The sequence below is a fragment of the Ornithodoros turicata genome, chromosome 6, assembly GCF_037126465.1.
Source record: "Ornithodoros turicata isolate Travis chromosome 6, ASM3712646v1, whole genome shotgun sequence".
NCBI classification, from domain to species: Eukaryota; Metazoa; Arthropoda; class Arachnida; order Ixodida; family Argasidae; genus Ornithodoros; species Ornithodoros turicata.
This window is the reverse complement of record NC_088206.1, coordinates 52,603,881-52,631,555: the sequence shown is the minus strand read 5'-3', so window position 1 is coordinate 52,631,555 and position 27,675 is coordinate 52,603,881. Positions and strand designations below refer to the sequence as shown.

The window sequence follows — 27,675 nt, the reverse complement described above, 5'->3', positions numbered from 1 at the left end:
AAATGAAGAAGCTTGACAAACGGCAGTCCACATGTCCACAGTTCCTGTGACTACCACGGGGTGGCAGCGCTACTGTCCACGCCCATTCCTTGAATCTTGTTTTGTGTACACGCAAAAGAAAACCGCAGGTACTTTCTATGAGCTGCAGCCGCCATCCACGCCAGGCACGGTTTTCGTCAGCGCTGCGAGCTTTGCTGGTGTCCGGCACTCGCCACATCGAGATCTAGGTAGAAACCTTTCGCAGTACTAGGAATTGCTAAAAAAAATCGTAAAAACTCGCAATAGTTTTGTGAGGGCCGAGCAGGTCCGCTGGATCATCTCGCGTGGAATCGCCCAGTAGGTCTCTTCGATTCTGTACTCCCTGCACTAGTTTAAACTAGAGTCACTAAATAAGCTACGCTTACATTCCGATGGAAGGCCCGGCCTAATTTTGACTTGGCCTCGGCTACTGCTTTGAGATCAGTCATTTGACACATCAAGTGCGCTAAGTCAAGTACGAAGTTGCACTTCCCAAGAGTCCTGCAGGCAAAATGGTAGTCAGTCAATCTCACAGAATGCTAACAAGTCATACATTTTTTTAGTACTGTTATTCCGCGTCAAGACGTCAGCTGCATATGAGTGTTGTAAAACCTCCAGAACACCTAGCGCTAAAAATGACGTGGACATGCGCAAAATAGTAGTTTTCCCTTACAAAAATCTGTGATGTGACGAGTGTCTGATTGACTCTAACTGATCTTTCACAACGGCGCCATCAGACTTTCTGTTGAGTTTCTTTGATGTGTTTCAGATGAGTTTCAGTGGAAAATTGCCCGCAGTATTCGTGATGAGGTCCAAAATCAAAATGTCTGTTTAGTTTTTGATGACACATAACATGAGCATCTTCTTGTGTTTCTGATGATTTTTGATGTTAGATGTTTCCTGTGAATTATATCAACCCATATGGAAGCATAAGTTATCAACTATATATATATATATACACACATAGATACTCATGGAACGATGCGACAGCACCAGAGGACACGAGGGGTGCTGTCGCATCGTTCTATGAGTATCTGTTTCTCTGCATGCAGCCATAGAAGCCACCTTAATCTGTAATTTTGAATTTCAAACACGTCTAGTGTCATTTAATTGTTTCTTTAATGGCTTTTTCTCTCATTATACACACACACATATATATACCGGATGTCTAAGCTAAATCCCCTAGCTAAATAATTCGCGAACGGGAGCACAAATCGAAGAACTTTCTTTTTGACAAGTATCTGTCCAATACCGCCTACATCCCGCGCACCGTGCGAATGAGTTGGAGCCGCTCACTATTTAAATAAAAATTCAAATGAGTTTCGTGAAAAAATATAACTTCTAAAGCAGGGCGGCGTCGGCATTAGAATTAGCAGAAGGTCGAACCTGGTAGTATTTGGCATCGCGTACAGCGACAACGAAACAGAGTCCACTTTACGTACGAAAGTCATTAAGGAGGTTTTTGAGGATAGGCTCGGCTTAACGTGCACTTCCGTTGCACGTGTTCACAGACTTGGGAAGGCTTCATCTATAACAAACCGGTCAGATTATAGAGAGAAAGAAAGTGTTTTGAGAAATACTAACAAGCTGGAAGGAACCGGTATCTTTATCCAGAACGATTATTGTTCACATACGTTGCGGAAACGTAAACGATTATGGGAAAGTGCCAAGAGGCGATAAAGAAAGTGGCAAGAGGGTATCACTGTCGCATGATAAGCTGCGAGTGGACGATAAGGTATACGTGTGGGATGATACCGCGGGTTGTCGCCGTCTGGTGCCTACGGCCCCTGTTGATCCAGGGACATGGAATTGTCGCAGGTGACCTAAGACGCGCGCAAGGAGCTGACAACCCAACAACTTCGTCGGCTCGCGGGAACTAAAAAGAAACGGCTCCTGCAGTTCGCCTTTATTTGGTCAGCTTACGAAGAAGAGAGAAAACGACAACTATGTACATGGTTAATTGACAACGTGCAACCAACAGCCCCCTTAACTTCAGCTGCACAAAGATAGCGATCACGGACCCACCAACTTCGCATATTGTCATTCCATGCAAGAAGTATTTGTAATAAGGTTGATAGGCTTGAGAGCATCCTATTGTCTTATGATCCTCATATATGCGTGATTACTGAAACATGGTTACATGGACACATGTGAGTGATATTGTTCCGCCAGGTTATCGGCTTTATCGACGTGATCGTGGTTCTCGTGGCGGGGAGGTAGCTATTGTCACAAAGCATTCTGTTGATGCCGTTCTTGCTGATCAGGTTCCTTCACATGAAAGTTTATTGTTGAAAATATCTGTGTGTGGATTGTCATTTCATTTATGTGCAGTGTATCGTGCCCTCGATTCGAGTGATTCCTTTTTGTGTACTTTCTATAATCATCTTCTTGCATTGCCCAGGGGACATGTAATTATTACCGGTGATTTTAACCTTCCTTCGCTTGACTGGGAAAATCCATCTTATGGCCAATCTCGTTCGCATGATGTTCTTTTGGATCTTATTTTATCACTTAACATGGCACAGTTGGTGAATTGCGGTACACGTGGAAGTTCCATTTTGGACCTCTTATTTGTGAGTGAAAAATTTCGCTCTGGAACAGTTGTCGTAGAACCAGGATTATCCGATCACCAATTGATTTCATTCACGTGTGTTCTGATTCTCGTACTGATGAGGTAACTTTGGCTAAGTATTTCGGTCGAGCAAATGACCCGGAAATAGTTAACTTTTTAGATACATTCAAAGTTCTTGGAAGCATTTTTGCGGTACTATTAAGTATTGTATTGACAACTTTGTTCCGTCAAAAAAGGTCCATAAACGGAGATCAAACCCCTGGATAACGCGGGAGATTATTCATATGAAACGTAAACTTAAAAGGCTGAGAAAAAAAAAATCAACGTCTACACTGGAATTCAACGCGCTGAATACAAACCTTGGCATAAAGGCTAGGAGTGCCGGAGAAAATTTCTTCACATACAGATTGGAGGAATTTTTGAAGCAGGAACCTCAAAAGTTTTGGCGTTACTTAAAGCAAGGTAAACATGAAGAGCAAAAACTAATTATTTCTGGTGATATAGTTTCTGATCCGTGTCGTGTTTGCCGAAAGTTTCAATAATTATGTTCGAAGTGTCTTTGCTTGTCCTGAAGTATATCGTATCCAATCGCCGGCAGGAGATCCGGGGTTTGATCTTACGGTGTCTACGGAAGGTGTCTTGCACATGTTATTGAACATTAATACTAAAAAGACTACTGGAGGGGGGGGGGGCGCAGGTGGTATACTAAACGAATTTTTGAGGTGCTATGCGCCGCAGAGATCTAGGTTTTTGACGAACCTTTTCAATATGTCGGTACTCACCGGTGAGATCCCAGATGATTGGAGAATTGCTCGTGTAGCCCCAATACACAGTAAGGGCGATCCATTGTTGGTCAATAATTATCGTCCAGTGTCTGTCACTAGTACCTGTTCTAAATTGTTGGAGCACATTATTGCTGGGTAGATACGGACATTTTTGAATGCCTGTGGGTATATTTCCGAACACAAACATGGCTTCAGGAAATCTATGTCAACGGTAACTCAGTTGATCTCTGTGGTACGAGGATGGTTCCATAAGTTTCCGGTCCGAGGTAGAAAATGCCCGCTAATTTGAAAATGCGATTAAGGACGCGTTGCGCCATATGTCGGAGAGCCGCAGCACCACCCTCAACCCTCTCCGTGCTTTTGTCAGTTGGAGAGCGGCATTTCAACCAGCCAGGGTGCACTCTTCAGTTAAAATGGAAAAAATCGAGTACCGCGCTGTGATAAAATTCTTGACAAAAGAGGGACTTTCGCCTAAAGAAATTAAAGCGCGACTGGACAACGTGTACAGGGAATCCTCTCTGTCGTACACAACGGTAAAAGACTGGGCTAAGCAGTTTCGACTGGGGCGAGAGTCCATTGAAGATGATCCACGCGATTGTCGTACAGTGGAAGTGGTGACACAAGAAAATTTGTCTCTTGTCGTGGAGGAAGTGCTGAGCGACAGGCGTCTGAAGGTGAAAGAAATCTCAGAAAGGCTGGGGCTTTCCAAAACAACCGTTTTTCGCATCATCGGCGAGGGCCTTCACGTGATAAAGGTTAGTGCGAGATGGGTGCCACGACTTCTCTCGTCAGTTCAAAAGCAGCAGCGCGGCGTCTGTGCCAAAGAGTTTTTGGAGCTCTGTCAAGACAACGAAGAAGAAATATTGAAGTCAATTGTCACAGGGGATGAGACTATGGTGCTCTACTATGATCCCCTTTCGAAAAGGGATCATAGTAGAGCACCATAGTCTCATCCCCTGTGACAAGCCCCAAGAAAAGCCAAGGTCACACAATCCACAAAGAAGATAACGGCAACAATATTTTGGCATTGTCACGGGATCCTCCTCATCGACTTCAAAGAGAGGACCACCACAGTGCTCCAGGACAATGCCCCTGTCCACACGGCTTCTGTTGCTAAGGCTGCACTGAAGGAGTGCGGCTTCGAAGAAACCCACCACCCACCCTACAGTCCAGACTTGGCACCGAGTGACTACTTCCTGTTCTCAAACTTGAAGAGGGATCTCAGAGGACGGAGATTTCAAAACGATAGTGAGGTGGAAGAGGCAGTTTTCCAGCATTTTGTGGACAAAACTTCGGACTATTTTTTCAAGGGTATAAGAATGCTGATTGAAACGTGTCAAAAGTGCATCGAAGTTAAGGGTGACTATGTCGAAAAGTGATACACTTGTTTCGTCTCTATGACTATTAAAAGTTGGTCGGGCCGGAAACTTATGGAACCACCCTCGTACATCATTTTGCTAGTGTTCTTGATAGGATCGTAGAGCCTTTGACAAGGTCCTACATGGAAAACTATTGCGTGAGCTTGAGGAAACTAGTCTTCCGTACGGTATTTTACGGTGGATCTCTTCATATTTGAAGGATCGTCGCCAATTTGTTGAAGTTAATAATGGTCGTTCAAAAGTATAACGTAAGGTTACTTCCGGAGTTCCACAGGGAAGCATTTTGGGGCCCTTATTATTCTTAATTTATATTAATGATTTAGTAAATGTAATTCCTAGTGGCGTTTCTGTATAGCTTTTCGCAATGACTGTATAACCTATAAGGACATCTCCTCATTGGCAGATCATACCTTATTGCAGAATGCTGTTACAGAGATTTCCAAACGGTGTTGCCAATTGGGAATGGAAATTAACAACGAATAGACAGTTTTGTTGAGAATTACCAGGAATAGGATTCCTAGTATTCTTGCCTATTTCCTTAATGAGTGTGAGATAAACCAAGTACCAAAATACAAATATTTGGGCATTACTCCTACTAGTGACCTTAGTTGGTCTATACCCACGTAGCGGAAGTATGCTCTTCAGCCTTGAAGAAGTTGTGGGCTATCCGAAGAAGGTTGAATGAGGTCCCAGTAAGCACAAAAATTTTAGCTTATTATTCTTGTATTAGGTCAAAGCTGGAATATGCGGCTGTCGTTTGGGATCCCAGTTTGAAAAAAGACATTACGCAGCTCGATAGGGTTCAGAGGAAGGCTGTGCGTTTTATTTTTGGAAAATGCAGAAGATCTGATTCACCATCTTGTCTGATGCAGCAGTGTAATATACCTACTTTACAGGCGCGCAGAAAAATAGCTCGGTTATCGTTTTCTGCAAATTGTTTATCAGGTAAATAAAATTGCCAGATTGCGTGAAGCCCCTCTCAACTAGGCGCACTCGTCATAGCCAGCACGTGTGGTTGCTTACTCCGGTTTTTGCGAGGACCTGTGCCTACAAAACAAGTTGTTTTCCTAGAACCATAGGGGAATGGAACTCGCTTCCATCTCAAGTTTTCCATTCGGGAAGTTTTGTCAGTGAGCTTGAACGTATCTTTTGTTGATTATTGTATGTCAAAGTGGCTGTATAGTTCAATTGCTGGAAAAGTTTTCCGAATGCTCTTTTACTGAACCACTTTTGTTGTCTTGTTGGCTCAATTTGCGCTTGGCCCCTCCTGATTGGGCCCCGCACTCGCAGTATGTATAAATAAATAAATAAAATGGTTACTACCCCTTTTGGGACCTTTAGTGGACACCTTTTAGAGGAAAATCTGCCACCGTAGCGGGTCATTTGTTGCAGTAATTAATTGGTTTCGATTAACATATTTTTGTCACGGCTGGTCGCGGTGAAGCTCAAAAGGACTCTCTTCCGCTATCATATCCACCAATGAATTACGTCCTTTTGTTGCGTTGTGATGCGTTGTGACGCGGGGAAACGTCCTATGCGTTTCGGTCTTAAGTGACACGCAAGGGCGTAGGCTCCGCGCTTTCCAGAAATCGCAAATGACATCGGTATCATTCGGTGCAGTGGATGGCCTAGTTGGCCTTCACTGTGCTGTGTGGTGAAGCTCTGTATTTAGAATGTAACATGCTGTCACCCTGATTATCTTCAGCGACACGAAGGCTGGGCCTCGAATGACTTGACGTGTCTGTCGTATGATATACGCAGACAAATACGGCACTAACCCTCAGTACCTGGTAACTCTTCGAGAGCCCGACAGTGAAGACCAGGATGGAGAATGTTCTATGCTGGTGTCCCTGAGACAAAAGACCGAGCGAGGAGAAAGTTGGACACCCATCGGATTTGCTATTTATGAGGTACAGAGCCGCTTTCACTTCCTCCTTTTCGAATTTTGTTTTCAGGTGATGCCTTTCTGCATGCATACAGAGTTCCACATGGCGTTCACGGTAACTAAAGTGACAGTGCGTATACCAGCTACCGTGCCACTGTTTGGTATAGGCTCCACTCTACGACGTATTTTGCGCAAAGTTTACCTAAATCTGGCATCTCTCTTGCTGACAACCTTTCCGTGGGAGAGGCAATATCTATGGCTAAAGACAAGACCTGGATCGTGAATTTACGGTGTTCGGTTTCGTCCTTAGGTAGAAGACCCAGAATCTTGTGAGAAACCTCTACCTGTTGAGTACCTGCGTGACCATACCTCCGTCGAGGTGGTCGAACTTGGGCCATGTCGAGACTTGACCAAGCGGCTTCGCGTTTTGCCGGCGACATACTGCATTGTGCCATACACGGAAGATGCTGACACCGACTGTGATTTCCTGTTGCGTGTGTTCACTGAACAAAAGAGCGAGTCCAGGTGAGACATCAATCACGAGATTAAAGCAGCATGGAAGGGCTAAAAAATATGTCAGGAGGAGTAGAAATTAGGATTACGAGTCCTGGGACATACATTCGCACAAAAAGTACAAGTGCAGCGCGCCATCCTGGTGCACAAGAGATAATCTCTGGGGTCAGAAACGCTTCTTCCCTCAGCTTCCAGCCTGCGACGTCATGTCATCCGCCCAATAGTGTGGCGCGTGCTTTGTTTTATTTTTTTCGTTTCTTTTTGCGCTTGTATTTGGCGCCGTACGTCCCGCGGCTGGCGCAGAGCAATCGCCCGGTCACCTTGCTCCTGCGAAGTAGGAGACTATTCTCGTCATCCAATAATAAAAGTGCTCTGATGATTTGATCTCACAACACGCATGAAGGAACAGGGAGAGTTCGCCGCATTCTTTTAAACTAATCTTCTCAAAAAAGTGTGCGGTGAAGAATGTGTTTCCCAAAGGAAACATTTCGCATGACAGTTCCTGGATTCATATCACGCGGCTAGAAGAAGAAGAAGAGAAAACATACTCGAGGTGACTTCCATGCTCTTTTATAAGTAATGGGGCCTATTACGCAAGAGAGATTGTGCAAGCGAAGGAGAGAGAAGGGGCCATAGTTGCACTGCTGGTAACTCTGCCGTGACTCAACTGCTCTGCCCCATTGGCTCTTGCGATGTCCATGGTTTTGTTAACTACTTTTGGATTTTTCTTTTCAGAGAATGTGATGGTAATAATGCATGCGTTCCTCAGGTGAGAAAATGTCCGTCTCGTTCATGTAAATTTTGTCCCCCTGAGTGTTCTTTAACAGGTACTGAAATCTCAAGCACACAAAAAGAAAGCAACCCGGAGTACATTATACCGACTATGAGAGGGCAATCGTTACCGAGAGAGAAGCGAACGCATTGTTTTTAGGCATTAGATGTGGCGCCACGACGAAACACACATGTGCCGATTTGGGCACGCAAGAAACCCTAATGTAGCGCAAATACAATTTCGCAAAGTAGCCAGAAAATAGCCATGTCGCCCAAATTTCTGTGCCGCAGCAGTTGCAAAGTAGCCAATGTAGCGCGAAGTAGCCAGATCAGGCAACCCGTACCAGGACAGATGATGGGAACGGACGTGCTAACATTGCTCACCGGTACTATGGTCCTTGACGATGGTGTGGGCATCTGAAAAGCTATACTAGATGGTAGTTCCATTCTCTACTTGACTGTGGAAAATTCAGTGCCAATGTCAGTTTTCCGTTCATCATCCCCCATCATCATCCCCTCATCCTTTCCCAACGCGCAATAGGGGAGTGTAACGCCTCAGCGGCGGTGAATCGCCCACCCCATCATCATCCAATGTGTGTGTGTGTTCTTCATCAGTCTTTAGAGTGGAGCTTCCACAATTCGAATAAAAGAGTCACTGCATTAGGGGGGGGGGGTGATATGTTTATTGAGAAAAAAAGCAAGGAAAGGTTAGTCAGGCAAAGGCCGACTTGCTATTCCTTTCGTAAAGAGGAACGGAGAAGGAAAGGGGACGGAAAGATAGGAAGAAAACGAAAAAAGGAAAGAAGGCGGCAAGAAAGAAAACGAAAAAAGGAAAAAGAAAAGAAAGAAAGGAAAAAGAAGAAAGAAACGAAAAAAGAAACAAAGAAAGGAAAGAAATCGAAAAAAAGGAAAAAAAAAACGAAATGCGCGCGCACACACACACACACACACACACACACACACACACACACACACACACACACACACACACACACACACACACAACACACACAACACACACAACACACACAACACACACAACACACACAACACACAGACAGACAGACAGACAGACAGACAGACAGACAGACAGACAGACAAAAGGGCCTTAGAGGCTGGGCTGAGGCTCGGGGGAGTTCGTCTGGCGCATTACACACACACACACACACTACATTAGCACATCTGTGCTACCCTGTGAACACTTGATAGTAGTCGTGGGGAACCCCTTATGAGCCCGAGTTTTCAATGAAGGCCCTGAGGTTGCCTCGTTTGCTGCAGCAATTGCGCCGTCCAGACTTCCGACGCACATTATGCACAAGGATATCGTTGTTGCAGAACTCTAAAAGAACTAGATGCTACTGCAGCCTTGTGGTTGTATCCTTGCGGTGTGGTCACTCTCTTGCAACTTGGACGAGAATGAGATCAGATGTTTTTTTTTTCTTAGCTCTTGATAAGACGTCGTCAAAGCGTAGTCTGGCAGGCCTCCATGAAGGATTTTCGAGCGTGCCAGTCCCACAAATGTTCAAAGCGCACAAGACGTTTTCCCCGCCGTTAAAAATTACAAGCTAGGTGCTAAGGGCTCACGTGCTTGTGGCACGTGTGGGACGTACAGCAACCGAAAGGTTGCGCTGCGGTAGAATCGCATACCATGATTCTACCGCAGCGCAACCTTTCGGTTGCTGTGTGATTCATGTTGCTGCGTTGTTCTCGCACACACTCAAGGAAACAGAGTTGGTTCCGAGTCTTACTCATCCTCGAAAACAACACAGCAATTAGAGAAACCACTTTGAACGTGTTAGCTTTAAAAAGTAGCCAAAGCCCTCTGATACAGTGTCACAACGCTTGGTTCAGCAACGCTGTTCCAGCCAGGTCATGAAAATATGGATGACCACGCAGCTGGTATTATCGCACATATATTTTCTGGCTCGTTGTGTTTTGAATGCACAGGTTCGTTATTGCGAAATGAGAAAAATAGCATATGTCATTACCTGGAGGAAAACAAGAAACTGTCTAACACTTCAGTGGTAAGAACCGGAGCGCACAACACGGTTAATGGTCTAAAACAAAATAATTGGGTGTAGATTTACACGTAAAGGTCTGTAAAAGGTGGTCTGTTTCACATTGAAGCCATTGGAAACCCAAGAAGAAGGCAACACAGAGGAGGAAGAAATCCCGGAGTATGTCATTGAGATCAGAAAAGAAATTGTAGGCGAGAAGGAAGCAGCGAGTCCGGGTGATCTTCGCCTGATGCTAAACAAAATCTTCGAAGAAGGTAGGTTGCACCACGTTTCCTACTTTAACGCTTTCCTTGCAAAATCGGGAACAGTGTCCGTTACAGTCAAAACAACACCGTCAGAGCAGCCAAAACCAAGCTTGATGTACCGTGTCTTGGGTTACGGCCGAAAGGTCGCAGGGCAGTATTGCTTGCAGTGTTCCTCCTTGAAAGATTTTTCCAAATTTGTCAAGCCTCACCAATGCTCAAGCAGCGATCTGAAACATGGCTGAATTTTTGTAAACTGCATGAGCACTGTGTGAATGTGATTGGAAGAAAAATGTAAGAGAGAATGGGCCAGAGTGGATGTGTGTCCGTGTCTTCATGAACGAGACCTTGGTATGTCGATGACAGTGTTGCTGTCCTTTAACCGACGTCTTTCAGTTCAACCGGTTGTACGAAGCGTCGCTACCGTAGCGCCGCTCTTTTCATCGTAGTGGAGCAGCAGTTTCTCTACATTTTAAGTTCTTCATGGAAAAGGTATTCCCGTTACCAATTTAGATAACGTTGGCGGTTGCGACTGTTTCTGTTGCTACTCAGCGAGAAAGGGAAAACTCAAAATAAAGGGGGGAGAACACTGCCCTGGGGACCAACTGATTTAACACACGCAAAATCAGGTATAACATTATGTATAACGACATCTTGATCTGTGGACGATAAATAAGATCGCATAAGATCGACTGCAGCTCCGCGAATTCCATACCATTCTAATTTGCTAGCAAATATTTGATGGTTTAAGCAGCCAAATGCTTTACGATAATCTACGAAGATCGCTGACGTTAGGTTGTTTTCTTCGAAATCATTTATTGCAATTTCATTTAGTCTCAATAGAGTCGTCTCTCTGTAGACTTATTCTTTTGAAAACCAAACTGCTGATCAGTTATTATTTCATAAAAATTTCTGTAATCTGGTCTGAATAAGCCTCTCAAGACCTTTTGAAAATAAAGGAAGAATTGATATTGATCTGTGATTTGATAGATCCTTTTCATCCCCACTTTTATAAATAACCGAGAGCTGAGCTTTTTTCAATTATGTGGGGAAAGTTCCTGCTTGGAGGGAAAAAATTATAAATGTGCACTAGAGCAGGAGCAATCAAGTCTATAAAATATTTAATTCGTGTTATTTGTAGCCCATAGATATCGCAACTTTTCGAATTGTTAAAGAGTAAGTAGGTTGTAGCTACTTGAGTAGCATCTGTTGGATATAAAAATATAGATTCATTGGCACGATTTCGCAAGAAGTCATGTCAGCCATATCGGGCTATAAGTGATATCGGACTGTAAGTGACTATATGAACAAAAAAAAAAGTTAAATTTACTTGCCAAAGCTTATCCGCTAATAACAATCCAGTCAGTCTCAACACCATCAACAGAATGTTGACGTGGTAATTGGAATTCAGGATGTTGTTGAGATTTTTCGATATTACAGAAGGTAGGAACTCCTATCTGCATCTATCTGCTGCTGGTGTAATAGATGTAACATTGTTCTTCCACGCTTCGTAATTCTATTTACAATTTATTGTTCAACACTTTTCCTTCATAACGTGTGCAGCGTTAATAAAAAAACGCACTTTTTTTTTCGGATACGGGCGAGTAGACGCACCGCCATCTGGATACCTCTATCCATTGTTACGTCATCTGAAGAATTGTAGCACCCAATCAGACGCAAACGCGGAGGTACACATAACGTTCTGCTCTACACTCTTAAAATGAACTTCACCACATGGCACGCCCCTAGCCAACCATCATCCCGAATGACAACGTTCTCGTCCCTGATTTGTTGAAAACGGGAGGCGGAGTCTGTTTTGTCGCCATAATGCAGTACATAATACGCCCTGCCTCCCGTTGTTAACAAATCAGGAGCGAGAACGTTGTCATTGAAGATGATGGTTAGCTAGCAGCGTGCTATACGTAGTGAAGATACGGATCTATCACATTCATCTATACAAAAGGTGTCGCAGTCAACATGTTAAAGGAACTGTAAAGTGAAATTTGATCCCCCTGTTTCTGTGTGCGACCAGGGGCGCGTTCCTAGAAGCGCGTGAGCACCATAGCATCGTTGCGCAGCCCGTGCTTTTGCAATGAGCGGCACGACGGTGCTCACGCGCTTTCAGGAACGCGCCTTTGGTATGCTTGTCTGTGTGATGCTGCACACAGAGCCTAAGCCCTCAAAGCGCGTTAATTATTACACAGCATAAATTAGAAAAATTAAATCGGACGGTAGGTTGCGCCCCGCAACAGCTAAAAAAGTCATGATCGGAGTACTCCCGTCATGTGATACCTAAGTAATACAAGATTAACTTATAGGAAGGGAGTTGCCTCAGGACAGAAGCCGCCGATATTTCGAACAGAGACTGTTCTTCTTCTGATCTACTAATTACCAATAAACACTACTTTAAGAATCACAAGAATTACTGGGACTGTTCTTCAAGATATCGAAGAAACAGTATCCCAAAATACTGTCAGCGCCATCTGTTTGCTCTCCTTTCAACCATAGCGCACGGCGTGAATAGCGTCTGGAGAGGTTTATGTATGCAAGAAGTTCATTTCCTGCCAAAATTGAACAGAACTTCTGCTGACAGCAATGCCAGGTATCTATTGTAATGCTCAGGGATACACCAAGTGTGCTCTTTCGACAAGGGACGTTGTGTGTACCACAAGATTCCAGGATAATGCGCGGAAACGAAAGTGGTTGCAAGAGCTTGGTCAAGAGGTTCGTGATCCACGCCGTATTTGCTCAACCCATTTTTCTGACGGGTCATACGAAATGGTAGCACCGGACGGTCGAAAACGTCTCAAACGGACCGCAGCCCCGACACCAGTGTTTCTCCTTGCGACATCTGATGATGCGAACACCTGTGCACACAAGGTATGTATTTGCCGATACACAGGAATAATACATATACATACAGGGTGTTTCACTTAAGAGTGACCCTTAATTATTAAAAAAAAAGTACTTGAGATAAAAATTAGAAACCTTCTGCGTCATACTTGTGAAGGTTTTCGCCGCCCAAACAGGTGGTTTCCTCCAGTCTACCTCATTAATTTGTCTAATTAGCTTAATTGAACTAAAAAATTCGGAAGGAAAGGTAACGTTTTTTTGCTCTAATTAGAAAGCCCATGGCCACAACACTCCATTTCAATCACAATTACAGGATCTTTCACGCTCTTTCCACAAAAAGTTGACACCCGAGGACACGTAAAAACTGCCTGAAAAACTATCGCTCATCAAGGCGCGCTCGTTCAAGTTGCCCCGTCTAAAGTATGGGGAGGACAACACAGGAAACAGCACAGAACATCCGATGTCGGTGATTATCGGTAACTGATGGCTGCGAACAGACAAGCTTGCGAAGACAACCCAAGCAGCACAATGTACTGAAAGTCGAGTGATAGGGGTGGACGGGTAGGTGGAAGACCTTGGACGAACTGGTGAAACTAAAGAACATTGATAAGACACATACCGTCCACCCCTATTGCACTCGACTCCCGGTACATTGTGCTGCTTGGGAAAATGCGGGATTGGGCCGGTCCCCGCCCTCACCCCTTTCTTTCTGTTTTTCTCACGCTGTTTTCGTGGGGGGGGGGGGGTCGACGTAGCTTGCCGTTGTTGGTCGCACTCAAGTGGGCATCGTTACGACTATAGCAAAAAAAAAAAAAAGAAATAGAAGAGGGGGAGAGGAGAGTTGACGATTTCAAAGTGAGGCATAGGCAGGATGACCGATACTGATGGGACGGAGGCACACTGTAAATGAGAGGTACGCTAGAGTGGTCTTTCTGCGAGGCCCGTTTCTCGAAGAAAACGCACGAGGCCGCGAGTTTTTGAAAGTCGTTCTGCATAAGAACCTACGGAGAAGAGGACGTCCGTCAGTATGCCAGGCCTGGCGTAGGGAAGGTGAGTTTCCCGCATAGTATGGTATGCCTGCATTCTGTCAGGATATGTGCGATAGTCTCCGGATGATTACGGTGACCGCAACTGGAGCCCTCCCTTGAGCCGATCTTGAACAGTTGCGAGTTCGTGAACGCAGATCCCGTGCGTAACCGATGGAATATTGTCTGCCTAACACGGGGAAGATATTTCGTGGGAAGAGAGGGACGATGATTCTGCATGATGTCCTATATGCCAGGATGACGCACTTCAACTAGCTGTTTGACGGCCGTGTCTCTGAAGGTGTGAGATTACCCGATGCCCAGCAATTCGAGACAAAACGTAAAGCGGGCTCCACCTGATACTTACTCCATAGGAGCCATGTATTAGGAATAGAAAAGGGCGTGCAGCACGTTTGCATTCGTTCACTAATGGGACGTTCTCTGTGTCACAGCGAAACATATGGTGCAAGTTTCGTTAACGAATATTGGGGTCTTCGAGGTTCCATTTTGGTTCCAAATTTCTTACATGTAAACTAGGCTTCACGAGATGCACGGAAGAGCTGGTTGGAGCCCTCTACCTAGTTAGTTAGCAAATACACCATGTACTTTGCAAGAAACGCGTGAGCAGTTGAATGCTCTGTACGGCATCTCAAACATGCTACAAGACAGATAAGTTCGCATAATCTGTCGGTGTCGGCTAGAACTGGTAAGGATGGGCTGCAGCTGTGGTGTGCTGAGAATGCTAGCTGGTCCGCAGTGGGAGTGTCTTCGGGCTCAGAGCCAATAGGGAGAGTTTGGCCATTCTTTGATCTTTTGCCGCCTCAGAGGCCGCTTATTTTGACATCAGAGTCGTCGTTGCGCCGCCCAAAAAGCCTGAATCCGAGCGCAATCCGCTTATCAGCCATCTAGTCCGCGCGATATTGATGCTGTCCGCCAGCTGGTCGACAGTTTCGTGGTCACGTTGAATGTAATCTACAGAAATAACCGGCTTATGACCCACTGGCGCCAGTGATAAGGGGGGCTTTGTTGCCGAACTGAAAGAGTTCAAGGACGAAATGCTTTCGAAGCAAGAAGTACGCACGTGTCTTCTCTCCTTGTATTGTAAACAACGATCAGCATCAATATGGCGTCGGCGACCGGTTGACGACTGGATAACAATAGAGCACGACGAGGGAGGTCGCTCAGCCGTGACGTCTCATGACGCGCTTTAAGTTAGCTCCCCCTTATGGCCAAACTCTCTCTATAAACGGCTCTGTTCGGGCCTTGCAGATAGCGCCGCCACTGATAAAATCCGAAAACGGTTTTCGGGTGTCGAATTTTTGTGGAAATCGTGAAAAATCCTGTAATTGTGACTGAAATGGGGTGTGGTGGCCATAAACTTTCTAATTAGCGAAAAAGAGAAACACGTTACCTTTCCTTGGGAATGTTTTTAGTTGAATTAAGCTAATTAGACAAATTAATGGGGTACACTGATGGAAACCGCCTGTTTGGGCGGCAAAAACGTATGACGCAGAAGGTTTCTAATTTGTATCTCAAGTATTTTTTTTTAATAATTAGGGGTCACTCTTAAGTGAAACACCCTGTATATCAGACAGCGAAGCTTGTACCACCCCATCCACAGGAACCAGTGTTTGGACAGCAAAAGTGCTTGAACTGGGAGATAGCAGCTAATCGGAATGGCGACCTTTGTTTTCCACCCTGAAAGCAGAGGTTGTAATGTTGAGGGCAGGTTTACGAGTGGTGCCAAGATGTCTTCATGAAAGAGCCCATGAAAAGCGGAATATAGGTGGATACTGAAATTATAACATCACATTGTCCTATCTGTTGGTGGCAGCTAAACTGCAACTTACGTGTAAGCAATTTCTTCATGCACCAGATGCAAGCATGACCCTGCTTGATTTCCGCCTTCAGCGTGCACCTGTGGTAATTAACAAGTTAGATTATCAATACTGTTGTGATGTTAATCGTGGCTATATCAGAGGAAGCGCAGTAGGACCAGGGATCGGAACCGGTATTTTTTTTCGGTTCGGGTTCGGGTTTAGGCATATTGGTTCGGTTCGGGTTTAGCTCCGCTGAACCAAAATTCTCAGCTTGAACCGGTTCAGGTATGTCGGTTCGGTTCAGGTTTGGCTCCGGGAGAAACGAGAAAAAATAAACGGCCAAGCGGTCGGGACACTTACAGGGATTGGAACCGTTACTTTTTTCGGTCCTGGTTTAACCGGTTCATCGGCAGTAATGTTGCTACATGAAAGCGAGCTTACCTTCACTGCACACGGTTGTAAGAGAAAGGTGTGAGATAACCCGATGCCCAGCAATTCGGGAAAAAACGTAAAGCGGGCTTCACCTGATACTGACTCCATAGAAGCCATGTATTAGGAATAAAAAAGCGCGTGCAGCACGTTCCTTTGTTACCGCTTTGCATTCGTTCACTAGTGGGACATTCTCTGTGTCATAGCGAAACATATGGTGCAAGTTTCGTTAACGAATATCGGGTTTCTTCGAGGTTCCATTTTGGTTCCAAATTTCTGACATGTAAAGTAGGCTTCACGAGATGCACTGAAGCGCTGGTTGAAGCCCTCTACCTGGTGAGTTAGCGCAAATACATCATGTATTTTGCAAGAAACGCATGAGCAGTTGAATGCTCTGTACGGCATCTCAAACACGCTACAAGACAGATAAGTTCGCATGATTTGTTGCGCATGCAAACAAGAAAAAAAAATCCCTTGCTATTCACGAGGCTCTTGCTTCGATGCACGGAGCTAGTGAGGAGGTCTGAGGCCAGTGGCGCGCGTGCAGGCAAGGAATATCGTGGTATGAGCAGTGGTGAACAAGCACAAAGGGCGATATTAGACCACTAAGTTGATTCCTTTCGCTTATTAAAGCATGCATCATCTACCTGCCGCCGCGGGATGCGCGTATTGAAAATGAAAGAGCGCGTGTAGTGTTGTTTCTCTTATGGTGATGCTTGTAAATGCATATATGTTGGTGAATATTGTCAGGTTCCTTTGGGGTCTCTCCTGCGTCGACTCCTCCTCAATGTGGCTTTCACCCCACAATTCCAGTGCATGATCAGATGCTGGAACACAAGCCTCTGCTCAACCTGCGGTATCGTTGTGAACTCTCAGCATATCTTATGGAATGTGCACTCTACTTTTCGCAAAGGCGGATTCTATGTGATGAGCTTGCCCCTATCAGCAAGACACCACTCAGTTTAGCTGCACTCATTGTCCCCATAAAGATCCTGTGCTCCATCTCGGGTTCTTCACCTTGTCATGGACTTCCCGTCTTCCACTGGATTGCTCCAGACGCACTAATTCTTTCTCGTATTTTCATCCTTCCATCATCATCATCATATAATTTTCCACGTGCACTGGGTTAGGGTACTAAACCACCGCGGTGAAACACCCGATCTCATCGTCATCATCTATTGTTGTTGTTGCCGTTTGAGGTTCCAAACTGTTCTGCTCGGTTTGTTGAGGGAGCTTCACTTGGGAGCCCCAATGTTTGTGTGTGTGTGTGTGTGTGGGGGGAGGATTTGCTCTGCATAGTTCCGCATGTACTTCGCGTGCTCAACATTCCGCTTGCATGGATTTGACATAAGAACAGATCCAATGCCCCTACAACCCGAAGTCCTGTATAGGCTGTGAAAAGAGCAACGAAAATCAGGTGAGAAGATGGTATTATTCAGAGGGCAATGGTAAAATCCCCTTTCTTGTTCTTTTTTTTTGCCAATAAACCCCCCCCCCGCAACAAACATCTGTTTCCAAAGTCACGAACGTACACAATAATCTTCGCCTCCTTTAATGTACTCTATGATTAGTCCTTCAAGCAGTCATATTTGCGTATGGATATCTTTTTGTTTGAGCTACTTGGCTACGCGCGTTTCGGAAAGCTTTTCAGACATAGTATGTGCAAGCGGAATTGGTACAAGCGGAAGACCAGCTGTCCAGCACCGGATCAGAATCCGTAAAAGTGAAGCATTATTTCCTTTGTTGAGTATGCGGTCATCGTAGTGCAGCGCACAGTTCACGCAATTTCAAAGAGTTCTTTTGGCGCTCTATGGCCTTTGTTGCCTTTGTGCCATTCAACACATAATCAATCAATCAATCAATCAATCAATCAATCAATCAATCAATCAATCAATCAAAGAGTTCTAGCAATTTGTCGAAACATTTATCTGCATAGAGGTGACATCGGGGGCTTTTACAGCACCCTGCTGTGTGTGATCAAGAAACTCCAAGAGCGTATACAACCTGTTGCGATAGAACCGTGTCAGCTTTAGTTCACCAGTAAAATACCAATGAGAAAACATACAACGTCCTCGTACAGTTATCGCTGCTATCGGTGCTTCAGAGACATGTAAGAGGAAAGCAACGCTGCCTCTGAGACCCCCCAAAGCGCATAATATCTTCTTTTTGTTCTTCAGATTGATCGAACCACAGTTTAAGCACACGGGTTTCAAGCAATGGAAGCTATGTGAGCACCTGCTGTACAACGCCTGCGGTCTGTTTATCAGCATCGTGATAAAGGTTTATGTTAAGCTCTGTACGGAGAGCGTCTGGAGCTTCCGAGCATATTGCATGATACGCCAATCGCCCTGTTTCTTTGAAGCGGGTGACATCACACTGCTAAGCCTGCATATGATAACTTCCTTTATCGTATCGTTTTCGTACCCAGCAGCACAATGTACTGAAAGTCGAGTGCAATAGGGGTGGACGGGTAGGTAGAAGACCTTGAACACACTTATGAAACTAAAGAACGTTGATAAGACGCATACCGGCCACCCCTATTGCACTCGACTTTCAGTACATTGTGCTGCTTGGGTAGACGTCTTCCGATGTACTAAAACTCGCTATTAGCGAGGTTTAGCGAGAATTCTTCCGGTGTACTAAAACACACGATAACACGAGGTTTAGTGCATCGTACACTATCGCCTTTGCATACGTAGAGGATAGCGTGGTGGTCCTGCGCAATGCGCGAAGCTCTCTATGTTTTGCTCGTGCGCAGAACCAACAACAGTATCCTTTACGTGCGCAAAGGAGATACCGTACGGTGCACTAAAGCTCACTATCAGATAGTTCTAGTGCATCGTACGCTATCGCCTTCGCGTATGTAAGTGATAGCGTTGTTGGTTCTGTGTACGCGTAAGACACAACGCGAGCTACAGAAGGTACGCAGCCAGAGTCAAGGGACGACAGACACGCAACAACTGCATGCTTACTAACAACTGACGTAATTTAATGCAACAGAAAACAAGGAAAACACAAGCGGAAGTGATAGGAAAAACTGTCTTGTTAGTCACTATCTTCCTCTACGGTGGTCTAACAGCGCGTGTCGTACAGGTAGCTAATCCCTTGTAGCGATAAGAATCAATTGACCACCGAACAGGAAGATAATGACTAAGAAGACAGTTTTTCTTATAACTTCTCTTTGTGTTTTACTCGTTTTCTGTTGCATTAAATTCTGTTAGTAAGCAATTCTTGCGTGAAGTCTGTCGTCTCTTATCTCCAGCTGCGTATCTTCTACAGCGAATATGTACCAGCATGAACTCATTAATAAAGAGAGCTTCGCGCAGTGCGCGTAACCACCACGCTGTCCCTTTGCACTAAAACTCTTTGTTGGAGACGCCGGTAAATAAGGTACTTTTTACAATGACACTTGAATGAATGATAGCGAAAAGTAAAGTCAGCAAAAGGAAAAAAGAGCATATAGTGATGTTATTGACACCCGGAGAAGTTGGCTGATTCGATTACAAACAGCTGAAGAAACATGTCTTCCACATAACACGAACAGCAATTTACCTGTCGAAGCGCGACGTAGAGTATACGATCATGGTTATCGCTTTTATTTCTTTTTTTACGTGCGAGTGATCTGAAGCAGTCATCACCGCACTATTGAGACTCCTCAGTTTGCACTTTGGTTTGATTTGGTAGGAAAACACTGAAATTTCAGTAGGCAGAAGGCCACTAAGACAGAAAAATACAAAACGTTCGAACAAGAAATGCAGCGGCGGCTCAAGGGCTGTTGCTCAACGCACATCGCAACATTTGCCTGAGCTTCCTTATGTCCTTCGAGGTGTCACTATGTCGTTTGCGTCGAGCTCCGCGCGCAGTTCAGCGTGCGTCATTGAGCGGATATGTGGTTATGTGGTTCCATCAGCCTGAAGGTAAAAAAACAAACAAAACGATATTGTGCGATTTGGGGGCGTGAGAGGCAGCATTGCTTCCCTCTTAGGTGTCTCTGAGGTAGCGATAAGCGATAACTCTAGCAGGGCGTTGTATGTTTTCTGATTGATATTTTACTGGTGAAGTAAAGATGTCGCCTCTCTATCGAAACACGTTGTATACACTTGTGGAGCTTCTTCATCGCATACAGCAGGATGCGGTAAAAGCGTCTTGATGTTACCTTTATGTACGGAAATGTTGAAACGAAAATTGCTGGAACTGTGCGCTGTATCGTATACTCAACACAGGGAATTGTGACATGATTGTGGTTCATTTTTACGAATTATGCTCCGCTACTCGACAGTTGGTTATCCGCGTGATGTGCAGCTTGGGACACGGCACACCGTGGTGTTACATTTCTCCATTCGAGCGACAGCTCAGCATCACCAGAGCGGACGCACACACACACACACTCAGAGAATAGCTGGTCATCGTTTCTTATTCGATCTCTTCCTGATAGTTAGCAGAGGGCCGCTTCGAAGAAGAAATACGTCAGCGCCGTGTTCCGTAAACGTGTATCCCAAGCTGTACCAATAGACGACTCTCAGCTGCACGTCATGTCAAGATATCATGAAACTGGGAAAGAGTGGATCTTTGGCAAAACAAGCGCACGTGGTTGTCGCCGTCGTTTAACGTCGTGGTTTTCGCAAGAGATCCAGAAGATGTGGGTTCGATCCCTACAGCTGGCTATCCTTTTCAGTGACTCTTTCATCGCGGTTTTCGCGTTTTGTGAGGTGAGGTCAGGGTAGTTCTGCCTCGCACATGAAGTTTTCCTTGGTATCTCCTTCTTACAATGGCATCCATCCTTGGAAACTCATGTGGTCGGCGGCTGCCAACCCACGTCGCTTTATTTTGCCAACGATGGGTCGCGACATTTGGCAGTGTGACGTAGACTGTTCGCAAACATCGGGTAGTCTATTGCGCACATTCTATGTACCGAAATGCTTTACTTCTCTCTTTTCTTTTGCGGGCAGCAGCAGAATGCCCGCCTTGTACAAAGTTAGGCGCGATGACAAACACTGGACGACAAAGGACGCATTAACAATTGCTTTTTTTTAAAGTTCAGTGTTAGCGCAGCGAAGCAAATGTAGCTATGATCGGCGTACAGACGTGGACAGATGGAGAGAGGACAGCAGGAAGGACACGGGGGTTAGTATGCGTCCTCGGCAGATTTCAGCGAGAACTGTGCAGACATTCGTCTGGAATGTCTGCCCGAAAAGCCAGGGACAACCTCAGACAACACAGCCGGCGCAAGGACTCGAACCCGCGTTACCTCCCAGTCTCGGCGTAGAAATTAGTAATTCTAACCACTATGCCACGGTAGCTAGCACATAAATAAATATTGGGTAATATGATAAGGTGGGGCAAGATGAGACAAATTTGTAATTGAACGTGAAATTTTTATTTTTGGTGTTTTTCAAGAAAACTAGCCATAGACATATTCTACGGGTTCTACAACTTCTGACCTGTAAATGCAGAGCGAATGTAGCCGGTCTAATATAACTACAGAACAAGAAATTAAAAAAAACGCAGATTGTTTCATCGTGCCCCAATCCTCGGGGTAAGAGGGGCAAAATGAGACAAGCCGTGGTAATGTACTACACAAATTAGTTTTTGCAATCCAAGCAGACAAAGGGAAGCCCGTAGACCCCTATACAAACCCCTGAGCCCACCGCACACATAATGTCCAATAAAACCGCACACAACCCGGTGCTGTTTTGCTCCAGCGTCCTTCACAAACACGGCACGGCCCGTCTGATGTGTCGCTGGTCGCTCGCTTTTGTGTGCGCTTCTGCTTTCCTGGAAATATCCTAGGAAACAGGAAAATTTGCTGGAAAATACTACACAATATGCAAAAACGAAATCTCTGAGGAAGAAACATAAAGCCACCTAATAGTTGACTTATCAGTTTTTAAATCACATTGAATTTAAATTGCATTAAATTGTCGCGTCTTGCCCCGTGGCATGTCATCGGGCACATTATTTTTTCTGTTCAACAGTGAGTAACCAAGAGTACCCATATTTTGCCTATATATAGAAGAATGAATCAAAAAACGGGATGTGAACTTACATTGACAGAAAAGCCTGCGAAACGCTGCTGCACTGATTGCAAGAAAACGGACTACAGAAAATCGCGCCTTTTTGTCGGGTCTTTACATTCCAGGCAGAAGTAACTAATATCTTTCTCCTAAACGCATACACCAGTACGTACAATTCCCACGTGCAATAAAGCGGACATATAGAGCCGCCCATGAGTAAAGTTTCAAGAGCATGCAGCAACGCGTCTGTGAGACAGGCGGCGTCGAGTAAAGAATGTCGCGCCTTGGCCCGTGTCTCATCTTACCCTACATGTTACCAACCAAAGAGAGAAAAAACGATCCGCAACGCGCGTAGTCAAGTAGCGCAAACAAAAAATCATCTATACGCAAATATGGCAGCATAAATCAGCTGTTTCAAGGACGAAGATGGCAGATTCTGTACTTTCGAAACTTTCGAATCCGATGTTCTAACTGGGATGGTACCATTACCGTTTGAGTATCTTGCATTATTTGCGCATTAACATTACAGCGTAACAGCGGTATTTGGAGCACGCGAAATTCATGCGGAATTGTGCAGAGGAACCACCCACATTGGGGCTCCCAAGTGAAGCTCCCTCAACAAGCTGAACTGGAAAGTCTGGAACCTCAACGGGTCAACAACAACAACAACAACAATAAATGATGACGCTGAGATGGGGTGTTTCCACGGTGCGGTACCCTACCACATTGCACGTGAAACATTATATAATGAGGATGAATGAAAATACGAGAAATAATTAGAGTGTCTGGAGCAATCCAGTGGACGACAGGAAGTCCATGAACAGGTGAAGAACCCGACGATGGAGCACATGATCTTGATGGGAACAATGAGTGCAGCTAAACTGAGTGGTGACTTGCTGATAGGGGCAAGCTCATCACACAGAATCCGCCTTTGCGGGCAGTAGAGTGCACGTTCCATAAGAATGTGCTCAGAGTTCACAACGACACCGCAGGTTGAGCAGAGGCTTGATTTCCAGCATCTGATCATGCACTGGAATTGTGGGGTGAAAGCCACATTGAGGAGGAGTCGACGCAGGAGAGACCCCAAAGGAACCTGACAATATTCACCCACAAATATGCATTTACAAGCAGCACCATAAGAAAAACAACACTACACGCGCTCTTTGATTTTCAATACGCGCATCGCGCGGCGATAGGTAGATGATGCATGCTTTACCAGGCAATCAACTTAGTGCTCTAATGTCGACATCTGTGCTTGTTTAATACCGCTCATACCACGATATTCCTCGCCTGCTCGCCACTGGCCTCAGACCTCCTCGCAAGCTCCGTGCATCGAAACAAGAGTCTCGTGACAGCAAGATATTTTTTTGCGTGTGTGCATGCGCAACAAATTATGCGAACTCATCTGTTTTGCAGCGTGTTTGAGATGCCGTACAGAGCATTCAACTCCTCAGGGGTTTCTTGCAAGGTACATGGTGTTTTTGCGCTAACTCACCAGGTAGAGGGCTTCAACCAGCGCTTCAGTGCACCTAGTGAAGCCTACTTTACATGTCAGAAATTTGGAACCAAAATGGAACCTCGAAGACCCCAATATTCGTTAACGAAACTTGCACCATATGTTTCGATATGACACAGACAACGTCCCACTAGAGAACGAATGCAAAGCGGTAAGAACGGAACGTGCTGCACGCGCTTTTCTATTCCTAATACATGGCATCTGTGGAGTCAGTATCAGGTGAAGCCTGCTTTACGTTTTGTCCCGAATTGCTGGGCATCGTTTCAGGAAGCGTCTACTGCTGCCTCGCCACGACCCCTTGCTTCACAAGACGAAGCGTTCTTAGGGAAACGCACTAAGTTTTGCATAATTTCGGTTTCACTCTCTGCCTCTTCGTTGTACAAGATGGTCAGGGCATCCGGAGGGAGTAGCAGGGCTCTGATATTTTATTATTTCACTCCCGTGGTCGTCTGCTGGAAACGAAAAGCGAAGTGCTGGAAACCTTTTGTCAGAACCCGGTCAGGGTCCTCATTTGTTCCTGCAAAAAACTAGTGATACAGTCACAAAATTTTACTCTCATCTGGCATCGTACAAAAAATAAATAATAATAAAAAAGGTCGGTCGATAGTACAATAAGGTATTTCAGCTCTGGACCGATTCCCGAACCGGAAACCGTATCAATTTTTTTTGGTTTAGTTCCGGTTCAATTCAGGACAAGCAAAAAAATTGTTCGGGTTCGGTTCGATTCCGGTTGAGTTCCGGTTCCGATCCCTGAGTAGGACAGCTGCACAATCGATTCATGAAGGTTCCTATTTTTATATCCGAACCGCGACTTATCTTTCCTCGCGTTTTTTGCCTTGATCCTCCGTGGCACGTTTAAAATTTGTGTGTCGGTCAGGAGACGATTTCGTGCCGAGATTTCAAATTGCCTCTGGAGTCGCGTGTAACCTATGATAACATTCGTGGACGAAATCCTTGGGGCGCACTGTTTGGATTTTTTCGCAACTTAAATAGGTAACACTTGAATGCTCCGTTGAATTGTTCTAACAGCGTAGCACCGTCGCATTCTCGACAACTTCGTGGCATATCACGTATCATATCGCTTCAGCTCATAAAAGACAAAATCAGCACGAGGGAGTGCGCTTTCCAAACGACGTCGTGCCAAAGAAATGTTTACATGCATTCAATTTGTTCCCGGCTTAGTAATAATATAACGCTGTTTGCTAATGTACGATGCACACAGAACGAACCGAAAGAAGCCAAGCGGCCAAGAAAAGAGTCCGTGCCAAGCAAAAGACACATAAACCTATTGCAGCGACGTTCGTGCGCCCGTGCGCTTGGTTTGCCGACGGTCTGACGGGCGGGCTGGGAAACTTTCTAAAAAAGTACAAACAGTCGGACTAAGATATTTCGCATAAATATTCAGTGTTCGCTAATGAACACACAGCGCGAGTATCGCACAGTTCTGCGGCACTTCAAAATCGGCATATCTGACCTTTAAGCATGGAATCGTATTGTTGTAGCAGGGAGCCACCCACGAACCGTCTCATTAGAACGCCGTGCTGTGACCTGTTCTTAACCGAAACCATACATTTTTAAACAGAATAATGTAGAGCCTTGAAATTTGTATTATTTGATCATGTCTGGGATATGCTTTTGCAAAGATTTTGCGACGTCTGCAAGAAGACAAGATTGTGGACATAATGGCACGCAAATGATTCTACTAAACGTTTACTAGATGGTGCTTGTGTTCTCGGGTGGGAAATAACATATGAATATAATCAATTTGACTGAAAATGTAATTGTTCGAATTGCACGTTTCTATACAGGGTGTTCAAAATTAAGCTTTCACTAGGACTTTATAAATAGGCGAACAAAAGAAAACTGGTGCTATTTTTCTGTTCCTTGAGTAAGAAACAGGTGCTACATAATTAGCAGCACCTGCTTCTTACACAAGTAGCGTAAAGTTATCATCCGGTTTCCTGTCATGGCTGTGTTTGCGTAGCGCTCGTGAAAGCTTAATTTTGAACACCCTGTATGTGCCTATGATCACAACATGCAGATATATGCCTGCAAAAAAACTCAAAACAAACTCGAATCACTAATTCTCTTCGTCATAGTGAACGCTGCCGCCATCTTGTCCATTGCTAGATGTGCTAAGATTAATTACGCTTGTAGCAGTCGGTCACTTTTCACCGTTCAAAGTAATGTCGACACGTGGCAGCCGACGTCAAAATGACGTTGCCAATGTTAATGAGCTCACGCCTTGGACATTGGGAGGAAACGGAAAACAAGATTCCAAAACCATTCCTATTGGTCGAGCCACAGACTGCTTCCGGTAGCCAATTGAAGGATAGATTATATTGATCTTGTTGGTTTGTGACGATACTTCCTCACACAAAAAGTATATATATATATATTGACAATTTAGCACATCAACAAACCTCAGGAGATGAATGGCAGAAGCATAAAATTAGCGCACCGGCGGCATAGCTTTGATCACTGTGGCGTTAACACTTTCGCACCAAATAGTAGGCGACCACAACTATAGAACAGTAGCAGTGCAAGAAGCACGAAACATTGAAGTCTACGTAGTCACCCCTAGCAACATGGGCGGAGCCCGAGGCGGCGCCCTTATAAAGGAGCATGGAAGGGCTTGGAATACAGGGTGTTTCACATAAAGTGATAATAAATTCTAATTGGCGACGTACTCGTCGGAGGATTGTGGGACTTTCGGCAATTACCTTCTGGGCACTTTTGTCGCTATTTAGGAAGGCTTTGGACAATTTTTAATTCAGGTAAATTAATTTTTTCAATTGAACTTTGAAAATTGCCAAGCGAACCTCACTTTTTTTAAAACAGAAATATGAAGTCCTCCAAGGATAACCACAGACCCAGCAAAAACTATGCACAGTATCGCAACAGAAATAGTCGAAAAAATTAAATTAAATTAATGAAAATTACTCTTTAGCCCCGCATGCTCTAATGTCGCAAAGAAGAGCGCACGGAAGGTGCGGGGAGAGGCGGAAGTGTTCCCACCTCTTGTTTTACCTTTCTTTCCCCCGCTTTGACCTTGATGCTGGTGAGTGGTGACAACCGTCTTATCACAAAGAAGACAAAACAACCGTCTGATCACAAAGAAGGCAAAACAAATGAAGGCGGGGACACTTCCTCCTCTAGACGCATATTTCGCACGCGCTTCTTTGCGAAAATCAAGCAGGCGGGGCTAAGACGCAATTTTCACTTAATTTTTTCGTCTATATCTGTTGCGATACTGTGCGTAGTTTTTGTTGGGTCTGCGGTTATCCGTGGAGGACTTCACATTTCTGTTAAAAAGTGAGGTTCGCTAGGCAATTTTCAAAGTTCAATCGAAAAAGTAAATTTACCGCAATTAAAAATTGTCCGAAGCCTTCCTCAATGGTGGACATAGTTTCCAGAAGCTAATTGCCGGAAGTCTCACAATCCTCTCACGAGTACGTCGCCAGTTAGAATTTTTTGTCACTTTAGGTGAAACACCATGCGAATATTTTTTTTACTACGTCATATGAGCATACTACCTTCAGGAACCGTCACGCAAAATATTTCCTTTGGGAATTGCGGATTTAGTGAGGAAATTGCTTTGCAAGAGAGCGCGCAGCGGTGACGACCTCACCCAGCGGCTCCCAGCGTCTGGTGACGTCCTGTTGCAGAGGGCTCTTCATTTGCCACCGAGAATCATGTGCTAGCGAGAGCGACCAGTCGAGACACGGGAAGGGCGGAGCGAAATGTGACTCCAAAAAGGAAGAAAGAAGGCGCTCGCCTCGGTATTGGCGAGGCTCACATGACGCTGCAGACTGGCAGAACTGGTTTCCTGACT

General features: G+C 45.0%; 1 protein-coding gene across 3 annotated transcripts in view; it reads left to right on the top strand.

Moving 5' to 3' along the window:
* LOC135396690 (calpain-A-like) overlaps positions 1-27,675 on the top strand; it is a 110,180-nt gene that overhangs the window by 72,082 nt on the left and 10,423 nt on the right. For all 3 annotated transcript variants that reach the window (XM_064627795.1, XM_064627796.1, XM_064627797.1), the window contains 4 exons: positions 6,516-6,664; positions 6,950-7,164; positions 7,888-7,921; positions 10,051-10,195. In XM_064627795.1, the coding sequence (XP_064483865.1) occupies positions 6,516-6,664; positions 6,950-7,164; positions 7,888-7,921; positions 10,051-10,195 (543 nt within the window). The remainder of the gene's footprint in view (positions 1-6,515; positions 6,665-6,949; positions 7,165-7,887; positions 7,922-10,050; positions 10,196-27,675) is intronic.